At 51.8% G+C, this 26,990-nt stretch overlaps 2 protein-coding genes across 6 annotated transcripts in view; one reads left to right on the top strand and one right to left on the bottom strand.

The window, feature by feature from the left end:
• The first annotated feature begins 55 nt into the window (after nt 1-55).
• On the top strand, nt 56-5,354 carry PAF1 (PAF1 homolog, Paf1/RNA polymerase II complex component). Of its 2 annotated transcripts, none has more exons than XM_047793828.1 (15): nt 56-205; nt 289-474; nt 1,074-1,103; nt 1,202-1,294; nt 1,597-1,718; nt 1,812-1,878; nt 1,966-2,067; nt 2,148-2,253; nt 2,342-2,410; nt 2,495-2,598; nt 2,852-2,968; nt 3,068-3,196; nt 4,421-4,526; nt 4,634-4,724; nt 4,804-5,354. In XM_047793828.1, exons 2-15 carry the CDS (start codon nt 428-430, stop codon nt 5,211-5,213), a joined length of 1,593 nt encoding a protein of 530 aa, XP_047649784.1. In that variant the 5' UTR covers nt 56-205; nt 289-427; the 3' UTR covers nt 5,214-5,354. The 2 variants fall into 2 exon arrangements, with proteins under 2 accessions (XP_047649784.1, XP_047649785.1); XM_047793829.1 differs by having other exon boundaries at nt 136-209.
• A 982-nt stretch (nt 5,355-6,336) lies between these two features.
• Nucleotides 6,337-26,990, bottom strand: part of SAMD4B (sterile alpha motif domain containing 4B) — a 43,411-nt gene continuing 22,757 nt past the window's right edge. Inside the window, exons 3-13 of one of the 4 annotated variants that reach the window (XM_047793824.1) lie at nt 22,663-23,133; nt 16,305-16,544; nt 15,693-15,802; nt 15,447-15,533; nt 14,087-14,429; nt 13,303-13,388; nt 12,433-12,551; nt 11,409-11,607; nt 11,092-11,215; nt 7,930-8,013; nt 6,337-7,727 (exon numbers count right to left, since the gene is read on the bottom strand). In XM_047793824.1, the coding sequence (XP_047649780.1) occupies nt 7,699-7,727; nt 7,930-8,013; nt 11,092-11,215; nt 11,409-11,607; nt 12,433-12,551; nt 13,303-13,388; nt 14,087-14,429; nt 15,447-15,533; nt 15,693-15,802; nt 16,305-16,544; nt 22,663-23,133 (1,892 nt within the window). In that variant the 3' untranslated portion in view covers nt 6,337-7,698. Of the gene's footprint in view, nt 8,014-11,091; nt 11,216-11,408; nt 11,608-12,432; nt 12,552-13,302; nt 13,389-14,086; nt 14,430-15,446; nt 15,534-15,692; nt 15,803-16,304; nt 16,545-22,662; nt 23,134-26,990 lie in introns of all 4 variants that reach the window. The other 3 variants (XM_047793826.1, XM_047793827.1, XM_047793825.1) reach the window with 3 other exon arrangements.

Below are 26,990 nucleotides of genomic sequence, written 5' to 3'. Positions count from 1 at the left end.
CCAACACTGGATTCTCAAAGCCGACGTCCAGACCGAGATACCCAGTCGCCAATCACAAGAGGCTCTTCCTTCCCCGCTCCGCCCTTACACGGTGGTTCGCCAATCCGGGTGTAGAGCCAATCAGACTCTATTTCCCAGAAGGCCTTGCGGCCTGAGGCGCTCTGAAGTCCTCAGCGTCTTGGCGGCAGTTGGTGGAGTCGGAGCTGTGAGTATGTTGTGGGCGTTGTGTGCGCGTTTACCTCAGTACCGCGTATTAACTCCGGTGTTAACTGGAACTCTTCTCACCAGCTCACCTCACTTCGACCCTATTCCTGAGGAGAGCGGCGCCAGCCCGAGCCCTGTCTCGGATTGGGTGTCCGCCGAGGTCGGCACGCCTCTTCCTGTGGCTCTGTGAGGCTCTCGTCAGGACTGCCGACGCCTTGTCGCCATGGCGCCCACTATCCAGACCCAGGCCCAGCGCGAGGACGGCCACAGGTAGGAACCGCGCCGCCTGGCTGCACCGCTTTTTTCTAAATCTGTGTAGGCATCAGCGAGTTGGGAGGGTCGGGCGCGTTGTCAGTCGCAGTATCACCAGCCCCCTAGGTCTGCCCGTGACGTCACGGAGCGCTCACCTGCTCACGGGGGCGGGTCCCGGGCGGGGTGTTGTCCCCCTCCTCCCGGCCACGGAGTTCTGGAATTAAGCTCTGGAGACTATATCCAGATGGGACTGAGCTCCTATCCCTCCAGTCAAGCATTTGGAGACCCCTTTTCCTAGAAACAATTGAGTACGTGACTCTATTTATTAGAGAGCTCAAAAGACCTTTACTTCAAGAGAAATTGACTCGTGTTTCCTGCTGTATGTTTAGAAACAGAAGTATTTGTATAAATTTAACAAATCGAGCACTTGGTTTCATTTATTGAGGCATTTAGAGACACTGTCTCTGAAAGGAATGAAATACTTGCGTCCCCCCTACCAAGAGGGATTAGCATTTATCACCCTCTCCTTCCCTCTTTTAGAAGCTTAGAAAAGCTCCCTTTGCTCTCCTGCAAATCCCGTTCTATCTTTTGTTAATGTCTTTTTTTTTACTCTTCAGGCCCAATTCTCACCGCACTCTGCCTGAGAGGTGAGCACTGATGTGTTTTCCCGCGAGGGGTGGGCCGCTGGGGGCTGGGGGCAGAGGTGGGGCAGCAAAGGCTGGGTTTTGAGCCACTGTGTTTCCAGGTCTGGAGTGGTCTGCCGAGTCAAGTACTGCAATAGCCTTCCTGACATCCCCTTCGACCCCAAGTTCATCACCTATCCCTTTGACCAGAACAGGTGAGACTGTGATGGGACTGGGAAACAACCCACTCAGAATGTGAGTTCCTTGACGGCAGGGACTGTTTCTCTTGTTGACTGTCGAGAGCCTAGAGCAGTACCTACCACATAACAGTAGGTGCCCCATACTGCAAGCAGCATCCACGTGTCTTCCCCCTAGAGAGCTGCTAGCCTTCTGACTCCAACATGGGAGACACTCCATTCTGAGTTCCTCCCTGGAGTTGCTTAGCTCCTGGGAAGCAGAGAGGTGAGGAGTAAAGAAGGCATCAAGAAGCCATAAATGGGCATGTTTCCCCATCCAGGTTCGTCCAGTACAAAGCGACTTCCTTGGAAAAACAGCACAAACATGATCTCCTGACTGAGCCAGACCTGGGAGTTACCATTGACCTCATCAACCCTGACACCTACCGCATTGACCCCAATGGTATGTGAAGAGGCAGGGAGGGCCTGCTCTCGGCCAGCGAAGGCCAGGCCCGGGCCTTCCCTATAGTTTTTCTCTCCCTTGGTTCTCTTCTAGTACTCCTAGATCCAGCTGATGAGAAGCTTTTAGAAGAGGAGATCCAGGCCCCAACCAGCTCCAAGAGGTGAGGAGGTACTGAGAGGGGACTCAGGACTGGTTCTCCTGAGAGAAGGGTGATGGGGTCCTAAAGTGCCTGAGCCTTCCATCCCAGATCCCAGCAGCATGCGAAGGTGGTGCCATGGATGCGGAAGACAGAGTATATCTCCACGGAGTTCAATCGTTACGGCATTTCCAATGAGAAGCCTGAGGTCAAGTAAGCTGGTGGGTAGGGAGGGAAGGTGGAGATATCAGGTGCGTCTAGTGGTCCCTAAAGGCCTTTCTGTTCCTTCCTAGGATTGGGGTGTCTGTGAAGCAGCAGTTCACTGAGGAAGAAATATACAAAGACAGGGACAGCCAGATCACAGCTATTGAGAAGACTTTTGAGGATGCCCAGAAATCTGTAATTGAGGGACTGGGATGGGGGGAGGCAGACAGCGGGGTGGCTTCAGAGTGCTGTGTACTCCTCATCCTGCTTTTGCCCCTACCAGATCTCCCAGCATTACAGCAAGCCTCGAGTGACACCAGTGGAGGTCATGCCTGTCTTTCCAGATTTTAAGGTCAGATCCAGGGCAGGAGGCAGAGAGGGATCGCCTGTGATCTCTGGCTGTCCCATTCTAATCCCAGTGCCCTCCATCCCCCAGATGTGGATCAACCCATGTGCTCAGGTGATCTTTGATTCAGACCCAGCCCCAAAGGACACGAGTGGTGCAGCTGCATTGGAGATGATGTCTCAGGCCATGATCAGGTAAGTGGTCCTACTGCTCACCTTGGCCTGCTCCTTATTGGCTCCCCTCCCCACCCACCCACCCCCATTCTTTTTTTGGGGGGGTGACACATCTGTGACATGAAGAAGTTCCCTGGCCAGGGACTGAACCCACACCATAGCAGTGATCCAACCCACTACAGTGACAATGCCAGATCCTTAGCTGCTGATACACCACAAGAGGACACCCATCTTTGTCTTTGTTTTTAGCTGCTCCTCTTTTCCTCCCAACCAGGGGCATGATGGATGAGGAAGGGAACCAGTTTGTGGCTTACTTCCTGCCTGTCGAAGAAACACTGAAGAAACGAAAACGGGACCAGGAGGAGGAGATGGATTATGCGCCAGATGATGTGTATGTGGGTTGGAGTTAGGTTTGGGGTGTTAAGGAGTAGGTCTCTTTTTCTCCTTCACAGGGAAGAAACAGGGCTGACCCTTTCCCCTTCATCCTTAGGTATGACTACAAGATTGCTCGTGAGTACAATTGGAATGTGAAGAACAAGGCCAGTAAGGGCTACGAGGAAAACTACTTCTTCATCTTCCGAGAGGGGGATGGGGTTTACTACAATGAATTGGAGACCAGGTACTTAGCACAGTCCTACCTCACTGAGATTATCTGGGCTTGTACTTTAGATTCAGGACCCTGGGGTATGCAAGTGCCACCTCGGAGGTCATTTGTACCTAAGGATTTGCCATGTGCATTTGTAAGAGCAGGAGCCTGATCACCCTTGCGGGCTAGACCTGGTTCTAACATAAGAACCCAGGAAGACTTTTTTTTTTTTTTTAAGGGCTGCCCCTGAGGCATATGGAGGTTCCCAGGCTAGGGGTCTAATCAGAGCTGTAGCTGCTGGCCTACGCCACAGCCACAGCAATGCCAGATCCAAGCTGAATCTGTGACCTATATACCACAGCTCATGGCAGTGCTGGATCTTTAATCCACTGAGGCCAGGGATTGAACCCGCAACCTCATGGTTCCTAGTCAGATTTGTTTCCACTGCACCACAATGGTAATTTGTTTCCACTCTAGGAAGAAAATCTTTACTTAACTAATACTGGAGATGTTTAGTGTTCACGTAGGGTAGACTGCCAAGTTTCCCCTGATGTTAGTAAGACACTTCACGTGGAAGTAAACATAGCCGAAGTATAGAGTAACGCATAAAACGAGTATGGCTATTTTAAATGAAACACTAGATATCCAAGTTCACAACATGTGACCACCTAAAAGTTTTCCCTGATGGCGAAAACGGCTGTGGTGGGATCCTTGGTGTGTAAAGACTGGCAAGGAAAGTATGACCTTGAGTTTCTATTTAAAGCAGAGATCACAAATTTTGATCCCATTAAGCCAAGCAAGAAAGGTAGAAGGCACAGCAGGCTATCGGGGTCCAGATGACTTGGAGCTCCTGGCAGCCTCCAAGGGGCACCATGACACAGCCCACTGCTGCTATGCTGTGGGGAGGGGGTGCAGCAAGGGCCGAGTGGGGTCTTATTTTCCAAAAGCCAGAAATCCAGATTCTAAATGTTAATACCTAATTCACACTAAAATCTATTTATTTATACACTTACGTGTATATGTACAGGGCATACATACACACACATATACAGCGCAGGGCAACTACACTGCTATCTCGGGAGCTGTCATCCCTTTCCCCAAGTTTAGCCTCCCTTATGCAGTCTGTGTTTATTCTGGGCCAAGCGTAAATGAGTAAGGATGGGTACGGAAGAACCAAGTCAGTCCAGCTTCCCCACAGGGGTGAGTTCTTTAACCGAATCTCTTCCATATCCCTCTCCCCCAACTCCACCATTGCAGGGTCCGCCTCAGTAAGCGCCGGGCCAAGGCTGGGGTTCAGTCTGGTACCAATGCCCTGCTTGTGGTCAAACATCGGGACATGAATGAGAAGGAGTTAGAAGCCCAGGTAACAAGCACCGCGATCCAGGGCACCCACGGGGAGGGTGAAGGTTGGTGAGGAGAGAGAGGAGGTGTATAGAACACTCTCCTTCCCCTCAACCCTGCTGCTTCCAGGAGGCACGGAAGGCCCAGCTGGAGAACCACGAACCAGAGGAGGAAGAAGAGGAGGAAATGGAGACAGAAGAGAAAGAAGCTGGGGGCTCAGGTAAAGCTGGACCAGCCAAACTCTGGGAGCCCAGGGAGGGTGGAGAACTGGGTCTCACTTCTTCATGCTCCTTTCACAGATGAGGAACGAGAGAAGGGCAGCAGCAGTGAGAAGGAAGGCAGCGAGGATGAGCACTCGGGCAGTGAGAGTGAACGAGAGGAGGGTGACAGAGATGAGGCCAGTGACAAGAGCGGCAGCGGCGAGGATGAAAGCAGTGAGGATGAGGCACGGGCTGCCAGGGACAAAGAGGAGATCTTCGGCAGTGATGCTGATTCGGAGGATGACGCTGACTCTGACGATGAGGACAGAGGACGGGCCCGAGGCAGTGACAATGATTCAGACAGTGGCAGTGATGGGGGTGGCCAGCGGAGCCGGAGCCACAGCCGGAGCGCCAGTCCCTTCCCCAGTGGCAGCGAGCATTCTGCTCAGGAGGATGGCAGTGAAGCTGCAGCTTCAGATTCCAGTGAAGCTGACAGTGACAGTGACTGAGTCCCAGGGCCTTCAGGGCTGGTGCAGGTACAGTTACTACGCGCAGGAAGGCACTTTTCAAGTGGTCTATTTGCAAGCTTTCTGCTTTGTTTCTCTCTCCTCCTCCAAACCTTTGCTGTTTAATAAAGCCACCTTCCTTTACTTCCCCTCCCAGGCACTACGGTCTCCTTCTGCCCCCTCCTCCCACCCCCCACCCCTACAGGTGCTTAAGGCACAGAAGCAAAGGCCACAGAGGTAGGGCCACTAGGTTTTCCATGAAATGTAGCATAACAAAGGTCAGAATCCTTTTTGTTTGTTTGTTTTTTCTTTTTTTCCAAAATAAGCCCAGACCATTAAACAAGTGAAACTCCAACAAATAAGTTTTCTCCAACAGCGAGAAAAACTGTACAGTTACTCAAAGCTGATTCTGCCAGTGGGGCTAGGGATAAAAGGGAGGGTGAAATCATGGCAGAGGGGCCAGGGGCTGGGGAGGGATGGGAGTGGGTCAGGATCCTGCCCATCAGAGTGGGGCCGCCTGTGTCCTGCACACTCTGTCAGGTGGTGGGGAGGGCAGCAGCTCTTGCCTCCCGCTGTGTTTGGGGGTGCCCCTCACCACCTCCCATTGCCTGGCAGACCCAGCTCACTCTGATGGGTAGTGAACAGGACAGGACTGCTGGGAGGAGGTGAGGGTCTCTTAAGAGGGACACCCTGCTGATTCCAAACGAGGTGGCCCCTGTCCATCCCACTTCCCTGGGCTGGGAGGAGGACTGGGGAAGCCCTGGGAATTGGAGGGGAATGAGCAAAGGCACAGAAACATGGAGGGGCCGGGGTGGGGGACTTGCATAGGTTGATGAGTGTGCAAGAGGTACATAAATAAACCTGACACCCCACCCAGCCCGGCACTGGGAGGGGAGGTGGGGACCCAGAGCAGGTCCCCTGGGCCACCCTGCCCCCTGGCTTCCTCCCACTCTCTGGGCTCAGAGCTGAGGGAGGTCCAGACCAGGAGGGCAGAGGCAAGGAGGTCTGGGGAATGGGGTAAGAGTGCAGGGAGGGTGGTGATCTTTAAAATTTTTTTTTTTTTGGTTTTTTGTTTTTTCCCAACATTTTGTATCTTTAATAACATACACAATGGTTACCAGCCATATTCATAACAAAAGTTATTCATAAAATGTATCTAAAAATAACATTTTTTCCTTTTCGGTGTGAAAAGCTTGAGAATGTCTCCCAGTGAGGGGGGGGTGGGTTGAGGGGGAAGGGGGTTTGGAATAGGGGACCCTGGCTTCCCCACAGCCTGAACCCCCAAATCCCCTCCCTCCACCTGGGCCCCAGCACAACCCCTCAGTAGGAACAGGGATCAGAGGGTCTGTATGACTTTGGGGCTGCAACACATCTCTGGGTTATGACATAGTGTTCCACTTAAGTGAGGTCATGACAGAGTGGGGCAGGCGGTGGGGGGGGGGTGATAGGGGAAGGTTGAAAGAAAAGGGCGGTGGGGAAAGAAACCCAAACCCAACCCCTTTCCCTTATTCCTAAACCCCAAGTCTTTCAGCCACCAGACCTGGGAGTGGAGAAGGGTCTGTGTTGGTGGGGGAAGGAGACTTTAAGGCAACAGACTTCCTGACCTCACTGGCTGCCCTGGCTCCTGGCCTTCAGCCTCTGCATCTGGGGAGCCAGGGTTGGGGAGAAGTGGGGAAGGGCTACCGGGTCTGGAGGAGGGGGCTCTGCCCTCTCCCCTCGTAAAATTCAGGCTCCCCCTGCCACTTTCTTAGCTCAGAGAGAGGCCTGGGGATTCTAAAAATGAGAGGGAATGATCAGAGAGAAAAACCGTTAAGAACTATATAAATATGTATCTTAAATAGGCCTAAGAAATTAATTGTATAGAACCTCTGATAAACAGGGCAAAAGGAGGTGAGTGAGAGAAGGGCAGCTCCTGTCCTCAGGAATGACAGGAATGGGAAAGGAGAAGTGGCATTTGGGGGGGGGGTGCTGGGAAAAGAGAGAGAGAGGCAGACAAACTCCTCGCCCACCTTCTTCTCAGCTCCTCTCAAATAACATTCAGGAGAGCAGGTTATCTGTCCCGCTTGTCTCTCCCCAAATGTCAGAAGGTTCTGAGCAGGCCCCACAAGACAGTGGGTCAGTGAGGCTCAGGGAGACTGTTTCCTTGGGAGGGGCAGGTGGCCGGTGGTCTGGAGGAGGCAGGGGTGGGACAGGGCCAGGTGGGGGATGGAGGAGGGAAGGAAGGGGCAGGCAGGCTGGCCAGTCCCTGCCCCCTTTATCCTGGCTGCCCCCTGCCTCCCTGGGCCTCAGCAGAGATCCCTCGACAGGCCTGGGGGTGAGCAAGGCGTGTGCCAATGTTAAACAAAAGTTAAAAGGGTGAGAGAGTAGAAAAATATTAGAATGTATAGCTGAGCCAGCCCACCCTCTCGCTGTCGTGAAGAAGCCTGTTGGGGGTTGGCCCCCGCCCGCCGCCCGGGGAGCCTATGGGTGCGCTGGGCTGTGGGTCCCGTCAGATGGTGGAGGTTTTGTCTGTCCCATCTGTGGTAAGAAAGGGAGGAAGGGAGGAAGATCAGGAGCTGGTGGGAGGCTCATCCCAGTCCGGCCTGTCATCCCAGTCAGGCCCTCCCTGGAGTCCGGCCTCCCCTGGGGACCCCTCAGGATGACTCTGAGTTGCTCAGTTCAGAGGTGGAGACGCTGCTGGGTAGGTGGGAGCTGGGTCAGGGAAAGAGGAAATGCTCACCACCCAAGGCGTGTTCTGTCATGCTCAGACACAGAGACTCCAGAGTGGGATTGATCTCCAGGTCAGGCCCAGGGACCGGACAGTCTGGGTGGGAGAGAGAACAGAAGCGGTAAGGACTGGACTCGGGTAAAGGGTAGAGCCGTGAAGACAAAGGCTGGCATGAGGGAGAGGCTGAGGGGGATGAAAGGGAAGAGGAGGGAGGAGAGGAAAGGCAAGAGACAGAAAAACAGAGCATGTGAGACATGTACACACTTGGATAGGAGGTATGACTGGGCAGAGATGTATCTGGGTGTGTGACAAAGCAGGCAGAGGTGACAATGGCAAGGGCAGAGGCTTGACAACACAGAGAAAGCCTGACCTGTAGACAGAGAAAGTGAGGTAAAGCTGGGGAAGCTGCCTGGAGACCACACACAGGCTGCGACTGTCTTGGACACTCGCAGCACATTCCTCTGGGCACAGTCTGGGCATCTGCCCTGAGCACTGGGCAGCCCTGTGCTTCCTGACGGATGACCTGCTCTGTACTTGGTGCAGAAGCTAAATCAGAATCCTTCTCATCCCACTTGGACTTGCCCGTGCGATTGGGGCAGGTTCAGCAGGGGGAGCGGACCTGGACAGGCACCCCGGGATGGGGGCGCGCTTGTCCTCACACTGTCTCTCAAAGGGTCTCCTGTTTTGGTTTCTGGGAAACAGCCTACCAGGCCCCTGGGCAGACCCAACCCCATTCACTGCTTTAAACCCTTCCTGGGCTCCTCACTACTTCTAGAGGAACTCTGAGCTTCTTAGCTGGCTTTAAACAACCCTGCTCTCTCATCTTGCAGCCCCACCTCTCATCATATTCCCTCTGAACCCTGAGCTCAGGCCATGTCAGACAATTTTTCTGGGAGGGCCGGACTTGTGGCATAAAGAAGTAGTTCCAGGGCAAGGGATCAAAATTGCGCTGTAGTGGTAGCAATGCTGGATCCTTAACTTTCTGCACCACCAGGGAACTCCAAATTGTGTCTCTTTAACAACAACAAAATTTTGACCTTGGACAAGTCACCTCTGAGACTCAGATTCATGACTGGTAAGATGGGAATAACATCGGTGCTTTCATGTGCACAGTTGGGAGGATCTGATTCAACAATGCAGGAAAGCTGACTGATAGTCCAGCACACAGCATACTGGTAAAAACAACTGTTCTCATCTTTTGCTCCTGTAATTCATCTATCCAGTCATTTAATATCAGCTACAGATGCCTACCATGTGTCAAACCCTCTACTAGAATAAACATAATAAATGGGGTCTCCTGCCTCCCACTGATGGCAGTCCACATAATCGCATCAGTTAAGAATCCTGGAGTTCCCGTCGTGGCGCAGTGGTTAACGAATCCAACTAGGAACCATGAGGTTGTGGGTTCGGTCCCTGCCCTTGCTCAGTGGGTTAACGATCCGGCGTTGCCGTGAGCTATGGTGTAGGTTGCAGACGCGGCTCGGATCCCGCGTTGCTGTGGCTCTGGCGTAGGCCGGTGGCTACAGCTCCGATTCAACCCCTAGCCTGGGAACCTCCATATGCTGCGGGAGTGGCCCAAGAAAAAGCAACAACAACAACAACAACAACAACAAAAGAATCCCTACTGGAGTTCCTACTGTGGCTCAGCGGGTTAAGAGCCCAAAATAGTGTCTGTGAGGATGCAGGTTCAATCCCTGGCCTAACTCAGTGGGTTAAGGATCTAGTGTTGCTGCAAGCTGTGGCATAGGTCGCAGATGCGGCTTGGATCCAGTGCTGCTGTGGCTGTGGAGTGGGCTGGCAGAAAAAGGAAAAAAAAAAAAAAAGAATCCAACTGCTGCACCTCGAGTCGCTGAGGAGATGTGGGTTTGATCCCCAGCCTGGTACAGTGGATTAAAAGATCTGGCACTGTGGCTGCTGCAGCTTGGATTCAATCTCTGGCCTGGGAACTTACATGTGCCACAGGCATGGCCACATAAAAGAAAAAAAACCCAAAAAAACCCTTCCTGATTTGGCTATTTGTGACAAAAAGAGCTTAGGGTCACAGACAAATCTAAGATCTCTCTAGAGGCAGCCCTTTCTAGCCCAGCCTTATTTGCCTGTGCAGCCTCAGTGCCCAGCAAGAGACCTGGCACAGGGAGTCACCCCCGAATCGCTGAACAAGGCAGGGCTAGTGCTTGCCTAACCTCCTTTTTGCCCACTTTGCCCTCACTTTTTTTTTTTTGTCTTTTTGCCTTTTCTAGGGCCACTCCCACAGCATACGGAGGTTCCCAGGCTAGGGGTTGAATAGGAGCTGTAGCAGCTGGTCTACACCAGAGCCACAGCCACAGCAACGCGGGATCCGAGCCGCGTCTGCAACCTACACCATAGCTCACAGCAACACCGGATCCTTAACCCATGGAGCAAGGCCAGGGATCGAACCCGCAACCTCATGGTTCCTAGTTGGATTCATTAACCACTGTGCCACGACAGGAACGCCACTTTCTTTTTTTTTTTTTAAGGGCCACACTTTCAGCATATGTAAATGACCAGGCTAGGGGTCGAACTGGAGCTGTAGCTGCCGCCCCAAGCCACAGCAACATGGGATCCGGGCTGCATCTGCAACCTACACCTCAGCTCACAGCAACGCTGTATCTTTAACCCACTGTAGAGAGGCCAGGGATCAAACCCACGTCCTTGTGGATACTAGTTGGGTTCATTACCACTTAGTGGCAACAGGAACTCCACACTTTGCCCTCATTTTGATCTCCCATCTCTAAGCTGGTCTGTGGGCAGAGGGAAGACAGCCCTTCCACCTCAAATACCCTTTAGTGTAGAACCAATCCAAGAACTGAAGTCTACTGGTTCCTGCCTGGTCACCTGGCTTCTGCAAGAATGCCAGTGGATGGATAGCAGGACTCCCCTCCATAGAAACCTGGCTACTTGTCTCATCCTCTCCATCCCTTCCAAACTGATTACTTAATGATCCTTGAAAGATGGTGACAGAGACCAAAGTGAACACTAAGATTCCGACACAGGAAGGGAGAGAGAGATGGGTGGGAATAAGAGGTGAGAGGAGATGGTGTGGCAGAGGGGGAGACAGAAACAACATAAGCAAAGGACAGTGTGTACAAGACCCAGAAGAGAAATGAAAGTCCAGCTAAGGATGCTATTCAGGCACAGTCCCAGAGTCCTTACCTGGAGGGAACATGAGAATGGCCTGGGGCGATGAGTGGACCGGGAGCGAGTGGGTGCGCTGCACAGAGCTGCGGCTCTGGCTCGGCATGCTGTTACTGCCTCCGGGGTTGGCGAACCACAGGTTCTGCATAGGGCACGAGGAGAGAGAAAGCACTGGGTGAGTGGGGAAGATGCCAAGACCCAAGAGTGGTGGCGTTGGCAGAGGAGTTCCCTCCCCTCCAAGCTGGGCTCAGACACAAAGAGATGGACACACATATCTCAGGCACCATCACCCCCAACCCCAAAAGTACCAGGCCCTCTGCTTCCAGCCAGCTCACCTGTCGGCCCTGGCCCCCAAGGCTGGGGCTGGTGAGGGCATGTCGGGGGGAGATGCCCCCAATGCCTGAAGGGCTCAGAAGGCCCATCCTGCCAGGTGGAAGGGCCCGGGGAGGCATTGGGAACTGTCGCTGGGTCCGCCGGGCCACCCCCATCCCCACAGAGCCAGCTATGGGGAGTGAGTTGGAGCCGAATGCCCAGCTGTGAGAGAGCAGAAGGCAGGGTATCAGTTTAGGTGGATGGGGCCCATCTGATCACCTCTTCCTCGTACCCTTCCTCCCCAACCCCTCATGGGTAGGACAGAACACAGATCTGCTCTGAGCAAGGATTTCCTGTTCAAGTCCCTGCACTGTACATTCTGTCTCTTCCTGCCCCGAGGGTACTCCCAGGAAGGTTTCCTCAAGTCCACTCAAAGCAGTTCTGCTAACTTCAATTCTCTCTCTCTTTTTTTTTTGCCTTTTTCTAGGGCCGCTCCCACAGCATATGGAGGTTCCCAGGCTAGGGGTCCAATTGGAGCTGTAGCCGCCGGCCTATGCCACAGCCACAGCAACGTGGGATCCAAGCCATGTCTGTGACCTACACCACAGCTCACAGCAACGCCAGATCCTTAACCCACTGAGCAAGGGCAGGGATCGAACCTGCAACCTCATGGTTACCAGTCAGATTCGTTAACCACTACACCACGACAGGAACTCCTAACTTCAATTCTTGAGTTCAGTATCTGCTATTTGTTTGGGGTGAGAAGGGACCTCAGAGCCCTCTGCACACAGGTGAGGAGAACAAAGGATAGGCAAGGGGCCAGCTATTGGGATATGGGCTGGTTTTGCCAGCTCAGCACTCCATGGTAAGAACACCCTAATTTTCTTATGGGAAAGTCTTCACTGGGTGACTTACATAAGGTAACCCAGTGACTGAATGAGTACAACTGGATTCCCAGCTCAGAAAGCAATCACTCCTCTAAGTACTACCTGTCAAGCAACAAAGGCCTAGGGAGGGAAGGTCCCTGTGCCCCAGCCACCTGCCTACCCTTTTTGCTGCCGGTAGTTCTGCATCTCTAGTGCAGCTTTGCGTGGGAAGGTCCGGAGGAGCTTTAGCACTTGCTGTTTCCAGGACAGCAGCCGTTTCTTCTGCGTCTCCGTGAAAGCCTAGAATGAAAGGGGTGAGGGGGTGTGTGTGCTTCTTTCAGATCTGCCTTCCATCCATTCATTTTTTTTTTTTTGCCTCTTAGTGCCACATCCACGACATGGAAATTCCCAGGCTAGGGGTTGAATCAGAGCCGCACCTCCTGGCCTATGCCACAGCCACAGCCACACTAGATCAAGGCCACATCTGTGACCTATGGCATAGCTCACAGCAACATCGGATCCCTGACCCACCGAGCAAGGCCAGGGATTGAACCTGCATCCTCATGGATACTAGTCAATAACCTGCTGAACTGCAATGAGAACTCCTCGCTCACATATTTATTAACTGCCTGCCTTGTGCTGGGCAATGTCGGGACACAGAGGTGACCTATGCTCAAGGAGCTTACAGTTTAGTTGGGGAGAAGATACACACACAATCCTGTGACAAGTGACGTGAGGGAGAAGCACAGGAGGCATAAGGAATCTGATGTTTGAGAGGGCTGGGGAAGGCGTCCCTGAGATATAGATATATGAACAGAGAGCTGAGGGGCCAGCAGGAGGGAGGGGGACTTATTCCCCAGAGAAGGATTAGGGACTTAGGCTCTGAGGACGAGAGCTCAGCACATCCACTGAACCAAGAGTGGCAATGATGAGGGCTGGGGAAGGGGGCAGGTGCCAGCCAGGCAGGGCCCTGTTGGTCACATAAGGAATGCTGGTCCTGAGAGTGATGGGACAGCCTTTCCCTCCTTGGGAGCCCTAGAGAAGGCCTCACCTCATGAGTCAGGCACTTTTCGATGAGCTGGAGGTAACTGGTGATGTTCTCCTCGTCTGGTCGGGACACCAGCAGCTGGGTGCACACTTGGGGACATGGGAAAGGATAGGAGGTTAGCATGTCCTCTGCCATGTTCCAGTTTCCCTGGCCCCAGCTGGGTGGCACAGAAGGTGGATCAGGAAACTCATGCTGGATGAGTATTAGCTATGTGCCAAGCAATATACCTAGCTTATCATGAGGACATAAAGTGCCCACCATAGTGCCTGGCATAAGGCAGATATGAAGTCAATATCTTTTCTCCCTTTAACTCTTGCAAGTCTCATCCATGCAGGCATTTTTAGCCTGAGGAGCCTGAGGCTCAGAGAGGTTGAGTCTCTTGTCTCAGGTCACACAGCTAAAAGAATCTAGACCCAAGTGTAAAGGTGCCTATGCCATGCTGCCTGAGTAAAGGCCGAGCCCATTCACCATCCCCATCTCATGGACTTCAGTCCTCTCTGAAAGAACCAAGGGATGTGTCTTATCTGATCCCTCTTTATGCATATAGTTTCTTTTACTCAGGCTGGAGATGCTTTGAGGGTAAGGGTTGTCTCCTACCATCAGCCTGGAGACACCTGAGGGCAGGGGTCTGGTCATTCTCAGTCTTAGCCACTCTGTAGTGCTCTAGTCTCTGGGGTGCTTTATAAAAAGTTCTGTTCCCATCACTGAAATTGGACTTGACCTTTGATGCCAGGGTTCACTTGAGGTCCTGCCCCAGAACTTCTTGCTAGGCCCTGGGTGGTCTCACCTTTGCCCATCACCCGTGTAAACTGGCTGGGGATGTCTCCGTCAGCGACGGGAGCCGGGGCTGGCTCACTGCCATCAGTGGAGGCCGGAGCTGGTGGAGGAGGGAAGCTCTCTGCAGCTGGAGGGTCCTTGGCCTCACTGCCCTTGTCTGTGCCGGCGTGAGCCAGGGGAGACTCAGCACCTGGCAGCGGTGGCTCCCCCCGGCCCCCATCCTTGGCAGGAGGAGTGGTGGTGGCACCAGCAGCCACAGTGGCCTGGAGGACACTGTAGGCCTTGATCGGGGTGATGATGATCTGTTGCAGCTCCTGCAGAGCGTTCCGCAGATTTCCACCTTCCAGCACATCCTGAGTGGGAAAGACACAGCCTGGGTCACGCACCAACCCCCAAAGCTATGTAGAACAACTGCACAAGTGGGATCAGACAACCCTTGTGAAGAGCTGGCAGGACCCAGGGTTCCAGTGCATAGAAAAGGTGATAAGAGCACTGCCAGAGCATAAGCATGCATGCATGCATGCATGCACACACACACACACACACATACACACACACACACTCCTTCTTCCCCTGTTCAAGGTGGAGTTCCATGGAGCTCAGGAGAAGGTAGGCTAATGCTGGGGGCCTCGGGGATCCCATCAAAGACAGACCCAGATTGGAGTTCCCATCGTGGTATAGTGGTTAACGAATCTGACTAGGAACCATGAGGTTGCGGGTTCGATCCCTGGCCTTGCTCAGTGGGTCAAGGATCCGGCGTTGCCGTGTAGGTTGCAGACATGGCTCGGATCCCGCATTGCTGTGGCTCTGGCGTAGGCCAGAGGCTACGGCTCCGATTCGACCCCTAGCCTGGGAATCTCCATATGCCGCAGGTGCAGCCCTAGAAAAGGCAATAAGACAAACAAACAAACAAAAAAACAAAAGACCCAGATTCAGACTCAGAGATGTGGACTAAGATACCGAAGGGGGCAAAAACCAGAAGGTAAGCAACAAGGAAAGGGAAAAAAGAATGCAAATCAAGGCAGATATGGGAAGAGAATGAGTAGTTGAGAAACAACTGGAAGAGAGAGAATGTACACTGGGGAGACAGCCCTTCTCTATCAGAAAGACCTGTTAGAAACAGAACAGTGAAAAAGAAGAGAAGGAGCTGAGTCAACAGATAGATTCTGGAGACACAGACCAGAACCAGGACAGACAGGGAGGAAAGCCTCTTAGTCAGCCCTGTGATCTGGCTTGTACTTGGTCCCTGGAGCCCGGATCCCCAGGGCTGGGGAGGCCCCTTGGGCAGCAAGGCCAACCCAGAGCCTTTAGCCACTGGCACTATTGGGCAGCCAGCTGGTCTTGGGGATGCGGATACCAGGTCCTCTCACCTTTTCCAGGGATTTGAGGACGCTCTGCCTTTCACGCAGCTTCTGGATGCTCAGGGCTATCTTGTGGCGGGCACCTTTGGTGACATTCTGTGGTGGGGCAGAAGGGGACAGGAAGCTGGAAACGGGAGGCTGAGGTACTCAAGGTGCCCCAACAAGGCCCGAAGAGATGGAGGAGGCTCGGGCCGAAAGGGTATTGTCAAAATGGTGCTGCCGCCGACCCCACCATGAAGGTCCCCTCGGCTTCACCTGAGATTCCAAGTGCTGCTCAGTCAGTGTCATCATCTCCTCATAGCTCATCTGTGAGAAGAGGGCCGAGTACTTGTGCAAGCGGAGGCTCTTGAGCCACGAGGGCACGTCTGTGGAAAAGAAGGAAGGACAGAAGCTCAGGAGTCTAGCCCTGGTGACAGCTGTGAGGAAGGACTAGGCATAAGCCACTGGCTGTAGAAAACTGGAAGGGGGCAGGGAGAAGCCGAGGGTCCACAAGCTACTTTTTCTTCTGCCCAGCTGCTCGGCTGGAAGTGTACTAGCATGACCACTGATGTCTTCAAAAGTGTTCCTGGAACCTCTGCGTTCCATCAGTTACCTCTGTGTCCTGGCTTTCTTGTCAGACAAAGGTGTCTGGGGACAGGGGATTCTCCTCAATCAGACTGGGGCCTGTAGGGGTCTCCTTGCTCAGTCTTGAGCCCTAAGGGCATGGACTGTCTACTCTCCTCAGACCTGTCCCCCTTCTCTGCTGGGGGCAGGGGGGAGAAGAGTCGGTTGGGGAAGGACAGGACAGATGGGGTGGCAGCTTCAAGTTCCCTTCTGGTCTTTCAAGCTCTGCAGAAGCCTCTGGAGGAAGGTCCTCCCCTGCCGTACCTTTCATGCCACTGCCGTCCTCCTGGAAAGTGTTCCGGCTGGAGCCCTGCTCCTCCGTCTGCTCACTGCCAGAGGAGGCCACGCTGCTTTGGGGTGAGAGAGGCGCGTGGTCTGGTGTGGTGAAAGTAGCCCGGGCCACAAGCTCCTCTGGACTTGGCCACTCGCCAGGGGCCTGGGGGCTCGTGGGGATGAGCGACATGGAGCGCTTCAGTGGGCTTGGGTGGATTTGGCAGGGGAGACCTGGCCAGAGGGGGAGAGAGGCAAGAGGTCAGGCTTGGGGATTCTGGCCACAGGAGACCATGGCCCCCGACCCTTGTCAGTGCCAAGGACGGCAGCTCCGCTCTAGACTCCAAGGGGAAGGGACCCTGGGGGTACTGCTGGTTCCCTCACCCTCAACATCCCTAAACGTCAGCAAGCTGCCTGCCACTTCTCTGAACCTCTCCACTTCCTCTGCTAACACCCTGGGCCAAGTCCCTGGCATCCCTGGCTGGAATTACTGCCACAGGTGCCTCACTGGTTTTTTGCTGTCATTTTTGCCCTTTACAGTCCATTTACCTCACCAAAGCCACACTTACCCTTCTTAAAATGCAAGTCTGACCCAGTCGGTCCCTGCTTAAGTCCTACCTGTAGCTTCCCTTCACACTGAGAATACAATTCAAACTCTTCTCCCTGACTCCCCCACCCCAACACATACAAGGCCTTATAGGACCAGGGCCCAACTCATCTCTGATTTCTCATCTTCCGTAACTCATCCTTTGGCTCAAGCCTTTCTAGACTTTGCTGCACTCCCACCCTCAATTTGTTCCTGGAACACTCAAGCTTGCTCCAGTCTCAGGATTTCTGCTCCTCCAGGTCTTATCTCAAGCAAGCATCCCCCTCTTCTGAGGGCTTTTCTGAACCCTCAATCAGAAGTAGGTGCCCCCTACCAACCCTGGTTACTCTTATCATTTTACTGTCGTATCTTTCTTACAGCACCCAACACAGCTTGAAATGACCATATCCACTTATTTGTTGACTTGCTTACTAACTGTACACTCCTCCACAAGATCTGGGACAGCAGGGCTCTATCCTGTCTTAAATATCATTGAATCCTCAGCAATTACAGTGGGGCCTCACTAGGAGATTCTTCACACCTACTTTTTCAATTTTTTTTTTTTCCCCCCTAGGGCCGCACCCATGGCATATGGAGGTTCCCAGGCAAGGGGTCAAATCAGAGCTACAGCTGCCGGCCTACACCAGGGCCACAGCAATGCCAGATCCTAGCCACGTCTGCGACCTACACCACAGCTCACGGCAACGCCGGGTCCTTAACCCACTGAGCAAGGCCAGGGATCAAACCTGCCACCTCATGGTTCCTAGTCGGATTCGTTAACCACTGAGCCACGATAGGAACTCCTCAATTTTTTATCTTTTACAACCACACACATATGGCATATGGAAGTTCCCAGGCCAGGGACTGTGAGCCACCGCTGTGACCTATACTGCAGCTGTGGAAACACCGGATCCTTTAACTCACTGCACTGAGCCAGGGATTGAACCTGCATCTCTGCAGTGACCTGAGCCTCGGCGGTCGTATTCGTAACCCACTGCGCCACAGAGGGAACTCCATTTTCACGACTACTTTTAAAGTAAGTGAAGAAGTATATAAACTTCTTTCTCAACATCTCTGTTATCGGGCTTCACTACCTCCCAAAGATTGTTCCTGTACTGAGTCCAAATCAGGGTGAATCCATCCTCTTCCACGGGATGTTTCACATCCTCCATCCATCCCATTCCCAAGAAAGAATAAGGGATCCAACCAGATTTTTTTTTTTTTTGGTCTTTTTTGTAGCCACACCCATGGCATACAGAAGTTCCCAGGCTAGGAGTCAAATCGGAGCTGTAGGTGCCGGCTTATGCCACAGCCATAGCAATGCCAGATTTGAGCAGCGTCTGTCACCAACACCTCAGCTCATGGCAATGCTGGATCCTTAATCCACTGAGTGGGGCCAACAATCAAACCCCCATCCTCACGGATGCAAGTCAGGTTCGTTACCACTGAGCCACAATGGGAATTCTCCAAATTGATTTTTAACCATTTTCAGGACAGGGCAGGTTCCCATAAACTTCCAGACCTTTACACATGCTATTCCCCCTGCTTAGCTCACCTGCCAGCCACTTCGGCCTTCACTCCTGGCTCAAGTGTTCCCTCTTTTGTCATACATTCTTCTGCATTCCCTGAGCCCCTGTGCTTTTACTGCAAGCCCAGCACTTACTGCCACCTTCACTAGCCTGCCTCACACTGGACTCAGGGCTTGCGGCAAGCCTGTCCTATCATTTCTGCATCCCCAGGCCAGGGCATGATACACAGAAATGCTCCAAGTTTTCATAAGTCCAAATGGAGGGCACCCACCAGCCTAAAGGTGCTAAGGCGGCCTCTGAGCTGACAAAGGAAATCTAGAAAGTTTTCCAAGTCAAAAAAGAAAAGGAAACAAAGCCAAAAAACCTCACCTTGGGTAGGTGAGAACATCTAGGCCCAGGGAACAGAAGCCCTTCGTCCCAGTTCCCACAAGGAGTTGGGAGACAGAGACAGAAGAACCCCAGCCTTATTGTAGATGAATTTTTTTTTTTTTTTTTTTTTTTGCTTTTTACGGCCACACCCACAGCATGTGGAGATTCCCTGGCTAGAGGTCTAATCAGAGCTACAGCTGCTGGTCACAGCCACAGCCACATCAGATCCAAGCCACCTCTGTGACCTACACCACAGCTCATGGCGACGTCGGATCCCTTAACCCACTGAGCAAGGCCAAGGATCAAACCTGCAATATCATGGTTGCTAGTCCAATTTGTTTCTGCTGTGCCATGATGGGAACTCCGACTATTTATTTTTTGCTTTTTTTTTTTTTTTTTTTGGTCTTTTTAGGGCTGCACCCACAGCATATGGAGGTTCCCGGGCTGGGGGTCTAACTGGAGCTACATCTGCCAGCCTACACCACAGCCACAGCAATGCCAGATCCGAGCCGCATCTGCGAACTCTACCAGAGCTCACAGCAACACCAGATCCCCAACCCACTGGGCGAAGCCAGGGATCAAAATCTCAATCTCATGCTTCCTAGTCGGATTCCTTTCCACTGCGCCACAACGGGAACTTCTATTTTTTGCTTTTTACCTTACTGCTGATGGAAAGGCTGGGTTTCCCTGTCAGTGCTACACTGACATTCTGCCCTGGAAGGATGACCAGCCTGGTACAGGCCCCAAAAGCACCTTCCTTCATCTGTGACCAGCATCTATTCTCCTAACCTAGAAGTCACCTGAAGGACAGGGCAGTACACTGACCCGCCCACTAAGGCCAGCTTCCACCCCTATCTGTGATCTCTGGGGTCCTCTGCATGGGGCTTCTCCCCAAGCCTCTTGACTCCCAGAAGAAGAGGGCACCTTCCACAAGGCCTTTTTTGGCCTGTCTCAGTGCCCCGGCCTCCTCCTTCCTCCCTTCTCAGCCAAGAAGGGGGCAGGCGAGGCTGAGAGGGCAGGAAATTACCCTGATTGGAACGATTGTGCAGTTCCTGAAGGAGTCCTGCTTGGCCCCACACTGGGGTGGAGGCTGGCCACAGCAAGAGAACTATGAAAACTGGAATGCCAGCCAGAGATCCAGGGCTGCACACTCTCCAAGAAAGCCTGGTCTGTCCTTGGCAGCACCCCAAACCCACCCTGCCTGCCCTTACAGGCCAATCCTTGCTCCCCACTCAAAAATATTTTAGTGGTTTCCCGTTTCCTGCAACTGCTTGAAATTGAAAAGCTTCATCTTATTCTTCAAGCGCCCCCCTTCCCCAAATGGCCCTAACATACTGAGATCTGAGAGTTAAGACAGACCTGAGTTCAAATTCTGGCTCTGCCACTCATTAACTTCATTTTATCCCTCTGCCTCCACTTCCGTGTTAAGTCTTTGGCACAGGGGCAGACAAATGGTAAACATGAATATTTGTTACTACTATAACTCATTTAAATCCTTGCTCCTCTCCATCCTAGCCAGACCTGTCTACATACTGTCCCCTCCAATTTGAAACCCCTATACCTTCAATTAATGCTCTGCCCTCAATCTGGAACATCCAATTCCTTTCTCTCTTCTGGTTCAAATGCCCTCCCCAACACTGCTGCAGTTGGTCTTTTTTTTTTTTTTTTTGTGGCTGTACCCATGGCATGTGGAAGCTCCTGGGCCAGCTGTATCAGAGCGGTAACCTGAGCCGTAGTAGTGGCAACACTAGACCCTTAAGCCACCAGGAAATTCCCCACCTTGGCCCTTTAAAAGCCACTGTCCCCATCACAGGGAAGAAAGAATGTATGGGCGCCTGCATGGGTGACCTCTTTCCTTGACGAGGTCTGAGCATCTTTAGGAGGGTCACTTTTAGGTGGGGGGCAGTGTAGCACAGGAGTAAAGAACATGAGCTGTGGATTCAGACTGCCTGGATTTTAATTCTGGCTACACCACCTTGGGCAGGTAACTTTTCCGTAACTCAGCCAATGAATTTATAGGTATAAAGTCTGCAAAATGGCTTGTGGTAAAGATTATGCTGAATTACATCTTAGCTAGAATGATCATTATTAATATACCCTCCCAATCTGAATCCAGAAACTGTCTCAGAGGAGACTGGAAAATCAGGTCCAAGACACCCTGGGTTGCTAGAGTTCCCAGAAATGCACCTCTATCCCTCTATCTTCCCCGATTCTGGCCAGCACCTGGGAGGGAAACAGGTGACGAGGACATCCATATTCAACTAGGGAAGAAAGAGGCTTGGGGATGACTGATATGTACTAGGTACTACACAGCTGGGTACCAAAGACCCAAGGGTTACTCCACCCACTGGCACAGAAGACATTTCACTTTCACCTGCTCCTGGTCTGCTTTAACCAGTGCCTGCAGAAGAGGGCCAGCCACCCTGACATTAAATCTTGGAAACCTCTTGCCTTTTTTTCTTTTTTGGCCATACCCGAGGCAGGTGGAAGTTCCCGGGCAAGAGATCAAACAAGTGCCACAGGAGCGACCCGAGCCACTGCAGAGAAAACACCATATCCTTAACCACAAGGTTGCCACAAGGGAACTTCCGGAAACCTTTTGTCCTGAGTCAGGCCACGTCACCTCATCAATCCTTGGAAATGGCACTCTCCCTTACCCTCTTCATTTCAACTAATTCAGAAGCTCACTGGAATACCAGTTTCTCCTGCTCACCCCAGCCTTTGGGGGTGCTTGTTAAGAGAGCCCTTTTGAGATGACTTAATTGGAGGATGGCGCAGTGGTCAGAGGCAAGCTCGATATCAGACTGCTTAGGTCTAAACCTTGGCCAGTTCTATTACTTGCTATGTGACCTTGGATACATGACTTTATCTCTTGGTGTATCAGTGCCCTCATCTGCAGAATGGGGCTAATGATATGGTTGTCATGAGAATTAAATGAGATCCTGTCTGAAAGGTGCTTATAAAAGACTACCCGGCCCAATCAATGCTCAACAATGTTACTACTACTAGTGCCTTGCAGCAGGAGTTCCATCTTACATGAACAGGCTAACAAACAAACGTTTCTCAGAAATGAGTCTGTAAAGTGAGGCCAGATACAAGCATTCAGAATGTCTGAGCTGGAAGGGACCTCAAATTATGGTCATTTACTCAATGCCTTCAGAGGTCAGTCAGGTTTATCACACATGCTCCAAAGTGGGGTGGGAGGGGCAGAGGCCAACTGGGACACGTGTGCAGGGTCTAAAGGCGGTGATCAACACTCAACTCCACATTGCTGCCACCAGGAATACAGGCCTTGAGCTGCCAGATCTTTTGACTTTTCAAGAGAAGCTGAAATCTTGATTTTTAGGGAAAATTCCCGATTTCTTATATTGCTGAATTTATTTAAAAACATAACAAAACAGTTTTGTTAAGTCTGGGATCAATATATAACATGTACACAGGTCAGAAATAGCTCTGGTGGGAGTTCCCATCGTGGCGCAGTGGTTAACAAATCTGACTGGAACCATGAGGTGGCGGGTTCGATCCCTGGCCTCGCTCAGTGGGTTAAGGATCTGGCGTTGCAGTGAGCTGTGGTGTAGGTCACAGACGCGGCTTGGATCCCGTGTTGCTGTGGCTCTGGCGTAGGCCAGCAGCTACAGCTCCAACTGGACCCCTAGCCTGGGAACCTCCTTATGCCGCAGGAGCGGCCCAAGAAAAGACAAAAAGAAATGGCTCTGGGAATGCCAATGTACAACCTCTGTACTGCCTCATAAAGCTGAGACCCTGGGAGGCTATGTGATTACCCAAGGTCATAGAGCAAGTGAAGAGAGAGAGCCCAGTCTGACCCTTTTCAAGTAGGCATGGCCTCCGGGGACTCCCACCTCCTCACCTGCATTTGCGTTGCTCCCAATACTGTTGATGGCTGGCGGCACTGAGCTGGGTGGGTGGAAGGGCACGTGTCCATTTTCCCGGGGTGGTTTGTCCTGCCAGCCTGGTCCTGCCTCCCCAGGGCCCAGCTCTGCAGGGCCCCCCCACTCATCAGAGCCCTGGCGTGAGTGGTAGCTGGGCTCAGGCCGGGTGCGGAAGCCGCTAGCTAGCCGCTCTTCCAAGTGGCTTAGCCAGAGGGCCAGAGCATTGCGGTCCTCCAGTGTGGTGGCCGGGTGGATGAGGGCATAGGAGAGCAGCTGGCGGCTCTCCTCGATGAAGGCATTGCTCTCAATCGAGTAGGCCAGCACCTTCTGCAGCAGCCTCATGTACTCCGACTTGGCCTCTGTGTTGCCCGGCTGGAGCAGGGGCAGGTGGGACAGCAGGAGGGACACCACCTTCTCTTTGGACTCCTGCTGCCACTGGCTGACGATGGCTGCAGAGGGGACAAGAGGGAATGTCAAGGAAGCCGGGCTGGGGGTCTCCTATAAAACCAAGAGAGGTGCCCATAGCCTGCTCCCTCAGCTCCAATCTCACTTCCCTTCTCTTTTCATGACCCCGACTTCATCCTTTACATAGGTGATATCGAACACACCCAGCTTGCTTCCAGAGTCATTTTCTCTGGTTCCATCACTCCCACTCTCCGAAACCTGCTACTCTGGAGTCTGAGCTCCTCCTGCTGTCCCTAGGCCTGCTCTTTGTGCTGTATCCCCCCTCTTTATCATCATGGCCTCTACCCCCTTCCCCCAACTATTAAACCAGGCTCTTTCCTGACTTGGAGGACAATAAAGTATAATAGTTAAAAGCTGAGGCTCTGGAATCAGACGGTCTGGACTCTCCAACTTACTAGCTAGACCTTAGAAAAGTCACTTGAAATCTCATAAAGCACTGATTTCCTCACTTGAAAAATTCTGAAGATAATTACAGTACCCAATTCACAGTGCTGCTCTGAGATTCAATGAGTTAATAAAGAATGGAAAAGTGGAGTTCCCATCGTGGCTCAGTGATTAACAAACCCAACTAGCATCCATGAGGACGCAGATTTGATCCTTGGCCTCGCTCAGTGTGTTAAGGATCCAGCGTTGCTGTGGCTGTGGTGTAGGCTGGCAGCTACAGCTCCGATTAGACCCCTACCTAGCTTGGGAACCTCCATATGCCGCGGGTTTGGCCCCAAAAAGACAAAAAAAAAAAAAAAGAATGGAAAGTGGCCTAGCATATAGAATATACTTAAAATCTTTTTGTTGTTTTTTAAACTGGACTCAGCTTTTATCTTCACCCCTCCCAATTCATCCCATACATCCAGATGGATTTTTCTTCCTAATGCACACCAGGATAACATTCTCCTGACCAGAAGCTTACAATGGCAACCAGCGCCAAAAGACTCACGTTCAAGAGCTCCTAGCCTAACATCACCTTCATTTCCAGGGCACTCCTCTACCTTCTTTTCCTCTACATAAAGACTCGGTTTAGGATAGCCCCATCTTTCCTGGAGCTCTCTCCATGCCACACTCACCCATGCTACTACACTCAGGCTGAGCTGCAATTTAAGGCTTGCCTGCAAGTCTCCTTCCTCCTATCCAAATTCGAAGTCTTTGATGGACTGCTAAACCCGTCCTTCTCTGGCAGGTGTTCTCTGGCTATTTATTCCATGCCCTGGTGATGTGGTGACATCTTCTTCCCCTCCCACAGTGTGAGGGACTGTCTTGTGAAGATAAGTGAAACTTTCTCTCTCTACCCAGAAGTGTATCCCCCAAGAATAAGGCCCCATAAAGGAGGCCTCGGGAAGGAACTGTTACAGGTCGGATTGTCCTTCTTGAAAATTTTACCACCTCCACAACTAGCTCGATGGAGTGGTGGATGATGGGTAATGCTGACGGGGTAAGGGAAAGGGACAAAGAATACCAATATTTGAGAAAAGAGACAATAATCAGTGACTGGGGCCAACACTGTCCTTACTCTTGAGCAACTGAGCTCATTCTTGTAGCCACGGTGACTACCTTTTTTTTTTTTTTTGGCTGCACTCATGGCACATGGAAGTTCCCCAGATAGAGACTGAATGTGGGCCACAGAAGTGATGATGCTGCATCCCGAACCTGCTAGGCCACCAGGGAACTTCATGGTGACGATTTTTGAACACCTAACAAGGGAGTTTTGAGAGCTGAGTTACTGGGCTATTGGTGAGGTCTTGGTAAGGGACAAAGGAGCTGGCTCTAACCCAACAGAGCTAGGACCCCAGAAGGGTGAGTGATGAAAAAGAATAGGCAAAAATGTGGCTTATGTCCCTCTCTCCCACTTACTAATGAAATGTGGTCACTTCACTGGGCTCAACTTTATCTGTAAAGTGGTGCTCAGAATCATTCCCACCTGGCATGGATGCTATGAATTGATACCAGGCACAAAGTAGGGCACAAAGTTAAGTCCTCAGTCAACATCACTGGCCGTCATTTTTTTGGGGGGGGAGGGGCACGCCCACAGCTTGCAGAAGTTCCTGGGCCAGGGATCGAATCCAAGCACAGCAGTAACAACACTGAATCCTCAACTGCTAGACCACCAAGGAACTCCTCAGCTGTCATTTCTAACACCATGGATCTTACAGTGGCTCCTTCCTTTTGAACAGCCCCAGAGATTCTCAAGGCACAAACCAACTCCTGGACTAGGAAACAAAGAGGCTAGGAAGAGGCATATATATAAGGAGGAACTTAGAATTCTAGGCATTTGGATTTCAAGTGAGCCCTGGTCTAGATCCCTCTGCCTCTGATGGTGTCTCGACCCAATTTCCTTAAGGCTGACATTCCAAGGACTTCTGGTCTCCTCTGCCCACACTACAAGTGGGACGCTGGACACCTGGCCACTGGAAGGCTTGCACAAATTCCTGAGAAATACTTTTTTTACACATCTCTTCCTCTTTATGACCTGTTTGGAAATCTATGACCTGGGAATTCACATAAACTTCTAATTCCTACACTTACAGCTCTAAGAAAACGAATTACACACAACCCCCAACTCCTGGTCATGTAAGTGCACATTTTCTTGGCCTGGGTCCCTCTGCCCCAAGCTTCCTAGAGAACCCCTATTTAAGTGCTCAAGGGCTGATCCATTTAGTCATAAATTCATGCTATGCCCATAGTACTGGCTAAAACAGGACAATAATATCACACAATCATAGTAACAATGGGTAGTATTTATTGAGCATTTACTATGCACCAGACACATGCTAAGAACATGATCATTTTTCATCCTCACCTCAGCCCTGTTTTAGCATCTCCATCTTGTACATGAGAAAAATAGATTTGGGAAGACGATATGACTTCTTTAAAGTGACAGAGCCAAGATCTGAACCCAGATCTCTCTGCCTCCAGAATTGGGAGGAACTCTTATCTACAACCCCCACCCATCTCTCCAATGCCACAGATCTTCTCCCTGTCCCTGGATTTCCAGATCCCTTTCAGGACCTTCCACTCAAAGCTAGGAAATCTCACCCACTCCATCTTCTCCTGAACCAGCTCCCCGTGATCACAAAGCTATCTCTTAGGTCATCTCCATATTTAAAGGGGACAAGCCTTACTGACTCCAGGGAGCCTTCACCTTTCTCTCTCTCCCACCCCCACCTGGCACTAGATCACGTGGAAAGGAACTTCCTAGTACTCCGTTTCCCTGACTTAGTCCCTGAGTTTTTAGTTCCTGATGAGAAGGAAGAATACATATGAGTGATTAAGGTTAGGGACAGAAAGTCAAGGACTTGCTGTGTAGTTCAGGTGCCTGGGCTATGTGCTTCTTCCTCTGTAAAAAAGGGATTACAGGGCTGCTGAGAGGATTTAGGGAGACAATGCATGTAAAGCACCTGACAGAGTCTGCCCATAGTACGCACTCAGTATGTGACTCGATTGGTATTCTTCTCCCTTCTCCAGCAATAGGCCTATCCCTTTAGTTCTACCCTGATGCTCTCAATTGCTGTTGTTTAGGCCTTGCAGGGTAGCCAGAGGCATCTGGGACAGAGAGAAGCCTTGTCTTGTCCCTCCCCCACCCTAGAGTACTGCCAGGACCCCAGGGCTAAGGGACACAGCTTCTCCTATGGTACTGCCAGGGGATGTGACAGAATAGCCCCAAGGGTTGGGCTCAATGAAGGACCTTATTCTACTGCAGAGAAAGGGGAGAGTGGTTTTGGATGAATGGAGGCTGACTCCAGGGAAATGTGTGTTCATGTGTCTGTGCAGCGGTGTGCTGGGAAGGGTGGGCCTCTCATGACTGGGAAGCATCAGTGAGCGCTGGAACTGATCCAAGAACTCTGCACAG

This window comes from Phacochoerus africanus, chromosome 8 (genome assembly GCF_016906955.1).
Source record: "Phacochoerus africanus isolate WHEZ1 chromosome 8, ROS_Pafr_v1, whole genome shotgun sequence".
In the NCBI taxonomy this organism is placed as follows: Eukaryota; Metazoa; Chordata; class Mammalia; order Artiodactyla; family Suidae; genus Phacochoerus; species Phacochoerus africanus.
This window is presented reverse-complemented; position numbering and strand designations above follow the sequence as displayed.

Bases quoted from the DNA above. Each gene is read 5' to 3' on its own strand.
- PAF1 (XM_047793828.1), top strand. From the start codon at position 428: ATGGCGCCCACTATCCAGACCCAGGCCCAGCGCGAGGACGGCCACAG. The intron at 1,104-1,201 runs GTGAGCACTGAT...CTGTGTTTCCAG, and splicing joins CACCGCACTCTGCCTGAGAG to GTCTGGAGTGGTCTGCCGAG. The intron at 2,254-2,341 runs GTAATTGAGGGA...TGCCCCTACCAG, and splicing joins TTGAGGATGCCCAGAAATCT to ATCTCCCAGCATTACAGCAA.